At 38.3% G+C, this 8,851-nt stretch overlaps 1 protein-coding gene across 1 annotated transcript in view; it reads right to left on the reverse strand.

Annotated features, from left to right (window-relative positions):
* Positions 1-5,081: 5,081 nt before the first annotated feature.
* Positions 5,082-8,851, reverse strand: part of TPCN2 (two pore segment channel 2) — a 29,662-nt gene continuing 25,892 nt past the window's right edge. The window contains exons 22-25 of the mRNA XM_009697257.1: positions 8,677-8,759; positions 7,517-7,598; positions 5,870-5,955; positions 5,082-5,160 (exon numbers count right to left, since the gene is read on the reverse strand). Coding sequence (XP_009695559.1) covers positions 5,082-5,160; positions 5,870-5,955; positions 7,517-7,598; positions 8,677-8,759 — 330 coding nt within the window. The remainder of the gene's footprint in view (positions 5,161-5,869; positions 5,956-7,516; positions 7,599-8,676; positions 8,760-8,851) is intronic.

An 8,851-nucleotide genomic window follows, 5' to 3' on the forward strand; every position in this document is an offset into this window, starting at 1 on the left:
CAAGTATTAGCAACAGAGCACATACAAATCTCATCTTCCTGTTTATAATGGGAAGCTGAAAGAGCTTTTTTTTTTTTTTTGCTGCAAGGACCAGGGGATGCTGGTCAAGTATTAGCAACAGTATTAGCACATACAAATCTCATCTTCCTGTTTATAATGGGAAGCTGAAAGAGCTTTTTTTTTTTTTGCTGCCCCTACTTGTAAAATACTTGCATGCTGTAAACATTTGTAAGCTATTAGCTAAAACCAACAGCACATGCTGTAACAACAAAAGCTAGGTTTGTTACAGCCGTGGGAATTCTTTCCAGTGAAACCACAGAGAGGTAGGCGGGACAGGATCTCAGGGACCAGCCGAGGCATCACCAAGCAGGGGCAGGTTCACGAACATCCAGACAGAGCCATAGCAGGTCACTGTCAAACCCTGCCTAAAAGGGCACTCGAGTGAAAGGGAGTCTGCGACCTCCCAAGAGCACAGTGCTCGGAGTTAAGAAGCATCCCTCATATCTAGCAACTCTTTTTTGCTGAAATCCAAACTACAACTTGTTCTACAATCAGCACACAGAGATTACTCAACATCAGCAGTTTGCTCCTCTCGGAAACAACTATTTGCCTGTCTCCTGTTTGCCTGAACAAATTATTTCCTTTAAAGTTCTTCCCACTCACACCTTCCAAATTTCTTAAGATCTCTGTTACTGTCCTATAACAAATGCCTCCCGCCACCTGTTTACTTTAAAATGCAGGACCCAAAACAGGAACAGTGGGGCCTAAAAGAAAGTACTATTACAAATTATAGCAAAACAATTTCTCTTGATCTCTTTCAGATGCCGTTACATCATTCAATTTGTAGTACACTACAAACCCTATAATATTTGTCTTCTAATACCATTCTCCCTGCTATACACTTCTACATTTTGTACTTCCAAAACTGTAATAGTCCGTATTTCTCTCTCAAGTTTTACTTCGATAATTTTGGCAGTTTCCTCTAGTTTATCAAGGTCATTTTGAAACAGTGTCCTATATAGCTAAGTGTTTAGAGTTGGAATAGAAACAAAATCTTATCCTTCCACCCCCCATCTCCAAATTATTTCTACCCAGAGTTCACATAACAAATGGCTCTGAGTGTTTATAAAGACTGCAGATTTGTGGAGAACTCCTGTCAGTTGAATGGGCTTTTAATTAGACAAAAATCTAGGGAAAGAAAAAAAATAAACACTTACATAAAAAGCAGGCAGACACCTATTTTTATTTTGTTTTCAATAAAAACCCCAAGACAGATGGAGTACTGAAATTACTTCATCTGACTAAAGCACAATGTTAAACAATAGCAGAAGCCATGGTAACACTATGTACTGCTTGTAATATACTGGCAGGTGAAAAGATAAGCCGTCTAACAAGATAAAAAATATCTCTGAAATGTGAGGTAAAGGTAACTAATGTATACCCTGCATTGGTTTCCTATAGGCCCCATTTTTCCTTATAGCTTTGTAAGTCCCTATATTTTTGTGCACATTAAAAAGTGTTGAAGGGATGAAAGAGCAATGTCCCCTAAAATGTGTCAAGAGATGTACAATATTGCCACAACAAAGAGGCGAGGAAAGCACACCTCATGCACTTCATTCACATAAACGCTTGACACCCAAGACAGTATTTCTTCCTTTGTAATTTCTACACAGTTACTAAGTTAATCTAGCTGCCCTATTTGCAGCTCTGACCAATATAAGCTTTTTAAGTTTCTTCATAGTTAACTGTGCTTGTGAGGTTTATCACTGTATTTCTGCTGAAAGAATCAAGAACGCTTCAGTTGCATCCGTCCTCTGCCTCCACTCCTAAATATTTAAGTAATATAAATTCACAGCAAATCAGGAAGGAAAAAAAATAATAAAATCTGAGGAATCTCAAATTAGTCAACAGTCTGGTGATCAAGGCCCTCCTTCAGAAGCTAGAAAAATCTGAGCCTGAATTAAACACTAAGATGATCTTCTATTTGCTTTGGCTTTCACAGGCTTCACCTAAGCAACTGCAACAGCCATTGTCAGAGACATCAGCAAACTTAAGCCTTTAGCTTGACCTAGAACCTATTTTGTTCTGTTCCAAACATCTTCTAAACCAGAACCTGCTATGTGCAAAATCTGTCCCACTTGAAACGCTGTGAGAATGCTTATTGCACTGATCTTCTCAGGAAAAGAAGAGATGAAGGAACACGTAGTTTGCAGACACAAAGACTGAAACACAAATGGAAATCAAGCTGCTCAACACCCTCAATGCTCAGTTCCTATGAAGTTTCACCTTAAAAATTAAGCATACCTACAGATGGTGTTATGCGCCTCTAGAACTGGAGAATAACAGAGCAACATACTTTAGGTCTTGCATTTTGAAACCAGGCAGTTATGTCCCACTTGCATGTAACCTTTTCCATGGGCCAAGTCTTCAACTAGTAAAGATAATGGGAGCATAGATGCTGAGCACAACAGAAATCAGTAGCAGAGGGAAGGGCAAAAACAAACCAAAACAATCATTTCAACACCCCAATTATTTTCATATTTTAAGGAGAAGGAACTTTTTTTTAATAATACAAACCTCAAATTTTACCCGGTTACATACATTCATTTACATGATTTATACAATTATTGCATAAAACTTGTGGTCGTTTACATCTTCTGGTACAAGTGACATTAGGTACCACAATTTTGTATTAAATTCTAGTCACACTTTCAGCCAATTACACAAATGTGAAACAAGAACAAGACTAACAGTATTCCCTTCAGAAAGCCTTCTTCACATTTGTCCAAATGCAAAGATTGCACAATGGAGACACCTGTGATGTTTATGATAATCTCACACTAATTTGTGTTGCTTTGGTAGATTGTAGTGGAATGTAAGGGAAAAAAAAAACAACACAAAAAACCACACCAAAATCCCAAACAACCTTAAGAGACAAAAAAAAAAAATTTAAACTTGCAGGTTGATAAGAACTGGACACTTCCTTTTTGGCAAGGCAAAGCTGCTTCTTCAAGTATTAAGAAAAGTGGAAAACAAAACCCAATTTTTTTTCAGTAAAAAGGTAAAATAGACTATTTAACCTCTGTTACTAAGTGCCAACAAATTGGTGGCAGTGATTACATCATGCTAGAAGGAGCAGAAACCATCCTGACATAATGCCATACTGAAAAAACAAACTCAAATCCAGAAAAACTGTGTGCTGATGCCTTTATCTGCTTGCCATGATGGGTGCTCTAAGTGCATGACTGAAAATAAGCATGGTAATGTCACTGAAACCAGTGCAAGTGAGTTACTGGGTAGATTATTCTGGAACAGAGACAAGAGACTGAACACAGACAAGAGCATGCCTTAAGAGAGGCAAGATTACAAAGGTAAAGAAAGATTGCAGGAGTAGCTCAGAGTTCAGTTCAGGTTTGTTCTACACATATGCAAGCTACAATACATATTTTATTCCACAGCACAAGGAGAATATAAGCAGAAGATAGAGAAACATACAATAATCACTACACAACTTCCAAACAGCGAGACAAGGCAGAAATATGCTTTTGAGCTCAAATGCACCATCATCCCAGATATTTTCCTCTCCCTTATGCAGGAAAGACAGAAAGAATGATGAAAAAACAGATGAGAAGTATACAGGATCACTGCTTGGCACTTTTGAAAAAAGTTTTCTTACCTAAAAAAGGATCAAATAGCTTATAACTAACAGCAGTGTCTTATGGCCAACTAACTTCCCCAAACCTTTGTCAATGCAGAGCCGACCATGATAATGTCTATTTTGTGACAAGTGTCTCAATGACCAGGCAGCACCCCAAAGGGTAGTTTCATTTTTACACATAAAAACAGTAGCTGGAATTGAGTCTATTCTTCACAGTGATTTACTAGCTATTTGACAAATATTCAAACAAAAACACCTTTTAGAGGAATACTAAGGGATAAGGAAAAGCACATGGATGTGGCTTACTGTTAATTCTCCACTTCATATTTGTTGACAAAGTTATTTACCCAAAAAGTGTTACCCAGGTGAAAGTTAGTGGTATACAGCATGTGGTCATTAAGCCATAAAAGAATGTGATCTTGCAATACTGGTTGGGCACCTTCAATTCCCACAGACTTGAATGAAAATCTGAACTGCTAAGCACTTTGATTATCCCATTCAACCTTTTTTCCTCCCTCCATTTAAGTGGGAGACTCACAGTGATAATGGTGCTACATTCCGGCCAAAATTCATTCCCCTCAGCTTTTTCACGGAATATGATACAGTGTAGAACAGGACTTGGAAGAAAGTAAAAGGAAGAGGTTCACTAAAAAGCAACATGAGAATATTTTCTCTAAAGGAGAGCTCAATTTTACCACATTGAAAACCACGAGTGCAATTGCTCCATTCAAGGTTATAACTGCTCTCAAAGTTACCAGCATGATGCAACCAGCACAAACCCTAGATCAAAAACAAAGAAAGAGAGAGGATGTGTGAAGTAGGCAGTCCCTGTTACTGAGCTGAAATTGATTGTGTTCTGACACGATTAACTCCTTGAAATTTGGTAAGACATGCTGGCGTTATATTTCAATAAAAATAGTGTTTCAACGCTCACTACAAAAAGATTAAGGATTTTGTTCTGGTCCTGCCTAATGCATTCAGGAATTGCAGGGCACAGCCCTTGCCACACTCGTCTACCCGAAAAGGCAGTTACTTTTTCTGTGCTGAAGAAAGTAGCAGGCTCAGTGGTTACAAAGTTCATGTTTTAAAGTGCACCATCATTTTAAACACACTTTCCCTTCTTAAAAAAAAAAAGAAAATAAAACATTCCAATATCCACAGTTTATAAAAGTAACAGCTGTGATATTCCTCTAAAATTGCAACTTAAAATCAAGTCAAATTAGCAAGATTCAAATCTTTTTCAAAACAAAGATATGAACCAAAAATAAAAAACCCTCTTTCTGTAGAGAATTGCCAAGCAAAATCTCATACGCTGTCCTACAAGCCTCTCTCCTAACAGCACCTCACAGAAAATCCATTCAGTTTCTTCCAGCTGACAGCCTCAAGAAAACAGAGGTCTAAATAAATCAGTCCTTCCCACCAGTCACCTACATAACTGCAGGTGTGGATGCTGGTGCAGTTTTTCCATCAACTCTTCCTCTGTAGGTTCTTCCAAAACATCTCTACAAAGAAAAAGCATGAGTTGTTAGGGGCAGCAAAGGGAACTTCTCAGCATTTGTTTTTGCAATGCACATACCAAGATGTGACATGTGTTTGTTTCAAGAATGAAACAAGGAATTAAAGTTACAATAAGTTGATTCTCCCTAAAGATGCATCTACTTGCAAGTGATCCATCCTTTACAGATGTGTCATGGAAACCAGCAGCTGTTTTCCCATAAGAAGCAGGGAAGCAATTTCCTGCACACAGTACAATACAACTGAAGGTCAGTAGATTTGTTTTCCTGAAAAAACTCCCAAATGAGAACATGTTCCCAATGCTACTATTGAATATCCAACATACACCAGAAGTTCCACTTGTGCGTGATCATCAAGTATCAACTCACCACCCACAATTTCCTAACAAGTCAAGAATGTGCATCACTTTACTCATCTTGCCTTTTCTTCTTCCTCTCAGTACAGTCCCCCCTCCACCCCCAATATCTTTTCTCCCATCACGCTGTGGGCAGAAAGCATATAAAGGTTAGGCTACCAAGTCAGCTTAAAGCAAGCCTAACTAAAGCACTTACTGAATTTTTCCAAACTAACAGATGAAACAGTTTGTTTCAGAGAGAGGAAATAAAACACAAGCTTTTTACCCTCTTGTGGTCAGCACACTTCCTTTAAAACAAATGAACACAAAAAAAACAGATTATCAAGCCCAGTTCAACTCACCTGAACATTAGTTCAACTGTCCTCTGGTATTCAATATCTGAAATAGGTTCTCGATGACAGCGACGGTCCCACTTGTGAATGAAGTTCTGAAATTCAAAAGGAATAGGACAAAAAATAAAGGCTAATTCTGGTGACATCAGAAAAGAGGTTATATCAGGTCAGTATGTTTGCAGGTAAGGTTTTGGAGGGGGTGAGGTTTGTTTTTAATACAGAGTGTCAGAGCAGTGATTTATTTAGGCATCAGCGTATTTATTGGCTGCAGGTCACTACTTTATTCAAGTTTGTTGTTCAGGAATGAAATAATTATCTCAGCAAACACTGAAAGAACAGTAGAGCAGAAGACAGCCCTGCTGTCTTCTACTCCTAGCAAGGACTGCCTCCCCAAGATAACTCTGTGAACTACCCACAAGAGTTACACCCCCTTTGAATTTTTTCCTCTTTAAAAACCCAACAATATATAAACATACTCCTAGTCCAGGCATCACAACTTAAACCCAGCTTCTGGTTTTGTCATGTTCCCTTATCCATTTTGAATTACTCTGACAAATCAAAACTAAGGAGTAGATGGACAGCTCAGGAAAAAAAAAAAAAAAGACGACACAAATAGCGACATCCTGCTTTCCTGCTACAGAATGCTGGATCTTGGCTCTTAAAGCAAACTTTGGCCATAGCCCTGCGGAAGTAAGCAGGTAGAAGACTTCATAGGATTAGCCTCTGGCTAGAACAGAAAGTCTTTTCTGAAATGCTTATGAGCCAGACTGAGACTCAGCATGACACTCATACCTAAGTTTCTGTCTAAAAGTTCACCATTTTGCCCACAGTAGTAAATTTTAGTTCTCAATGCAGTCAACAACAAAAGCATCTCCAAAAGAAATTTTCATAGGTTTAAGATGAGGTGAAGTGCCCTCTACAGGTACTCAGTTTCTTCCGTGACTTATAAGAGAAGTCTATGATGATTAACCTGAAGTAAGTGGCTATGATTAACGTTCCCTTCACCATCAAAAATTCAAAAGGTATTTGCATTTGCAGAGAAGCATGCATACATGAGGAACCAACGGAACTACATCTTCTTCACAGCATTGCTTAGGTACCTACATTTCCACAGCTTCTTAAAAAAACTCTAGAAGACGATCTCTTCAAAATAAGTAATCACTTCCACTCTTCCAGTGTGGAACTGAATAAGCTTAATAATTCCAATTGAAGTGGGAAGAAACACAGGACAACCAAATAAAATAAAAGTGTAAATTTACAAGTGCTAGCTTCACTTGCTGACAAATCAAAATGCAAAAAGCCTACAGCTTGAATAACTAATGCTGAAGTAAAATGTTAATGTACAAGAGACAAGCAATTTTATAACACTTAAAATATTTTTTATCTTTTTAGAGAGTGAGCTATGATGACATGTGTACATACCAAATGAAATGCAACCAGATTTGTGACAAAGTTGCAAATAAAATATACAATTGTCTAGGGAAAAGAAAATGCTTCTTCAACATCTCGGGAGAAGGGTGGCAAGGAGAAAGATTAAGTAAGCACATGCACAAAGCCAACATATTTTTCCCAAAAAGTTGTCTGGGTTCTTTTCATTTCCCACACAAATTACAACCTGTCCTCAGGATCTAATACCAAATAAATACACTGCCTTACCTCTAGAAGTAAAGCTACGAAGAGATTAACCCAGATGACAGAGGAGATCAACCACCAGGCTACGAAATAGATCTTTGCCCACCTGCAGATCAGATTAACAGACAATAAGTAGGCAGTAAATAACCTCAGCCTAAAAGTGACTAAAGAGAGCCATGAAATCACATTTTTCACTGAAATATAAAAAAAAATAAAAATTTTTTTAAAAGCTTAGCCTTTCATTAGGTTAGCTAAACAGACTCACTCCCCCCACTTAACATACCTAGGTGAACTCTGAAGGGACCGAAAATCAGCCCAGTAGTTGTACTGGATCACAGCAAAAGATCCATCTAGGCTAGTATCCTCTGAGAGTGCTCAAAAGCAGAAGTACAGGAAACAGAGCAAAACCATGGCAAAAATACTTATGCTGCTACCCTTTAAGTGCTGTCCCAATCTCCAACCATTCACAGTTTAGAGATTTCTTGAGCTAGAGGTAGCTTCCACTCATTGCAGATCCCAATGGATTTCTCTTTCACAACTTGTCCAGTCTTCACCAGACCATGTTAAACATTTATCACACACAGCCGCCTGTAGAATGGCATTCCACAGCTTAAATACATCCTGGGTTAATCAGCCAAGGGTCATCCCCACAGCTCAATCCAGAAGCCATCCAGTTCATTCAAACATTCCCATACATTAATTAAATACAAATGAGAGATATGTCCAAGATTTTAACGCTACAAAAAAATTCTTCACCCGCAGGGAAAATACAGAAGCAGTCTAAAATTAATTACTGTGATTCACTAATATTCACTTCTGTGAGACTGGCTGTACAGCAAGAGCCATCCACCCAACATACGTTGTAAGCCTGTTTATAATCCACTTAAGTCATTCACTCTTTTTAAGAACAAGATGACTACGAAGCCAGCTTCCAATCCCTTCTAGATGTGACAATGGATTTCACGGCATTCACCAAGTGCTAGACCAACCATCAAGTTACACAAGTTAAAGAAAGGTCATGAAGTTTTAAGTTTATTTCCTATAGAGCTGAATTGACCCAAAAGAAAGGTAGGCAGCATCTCTCTTTGGAGATGGTAGGAATTGTGCTATATGTATAATTCTTGTTCAGTTACCTTATAAACTAGATTATATGGGACTTTTTCAGTATTATTACTGCTACTTACGGACTTGAATATCTTGAAAATGCTTCCAAAAAGACTTGCCAGTTGTTCACCACCATCACATCCCAGAGGGTCACCACTGCTGCCTAAATAACACGAGTAAAAACAAAGTTGAGTGGCTATATCACACACTTAAGCCTCAGAAAATGAGGGGAAGTGACAAGCAAAGAGGGAAAGA

The sequence above is a fragment of the Cariama cristata genome, unplaced genomic scaffold (genome assembly GCF_000690535.1).
Source record: "Cariama cristata isolate BGI_N322 unplaced genomic scaffold, ASM69053v1 scaffold3713, whole genome shotgun sequence".
Taxonomy (NCBI): Eukaryota; Metazoa; Chordata; class Aves; order Cariamiformes; family Cariamidae; genus Cariama; species Cariama cristata.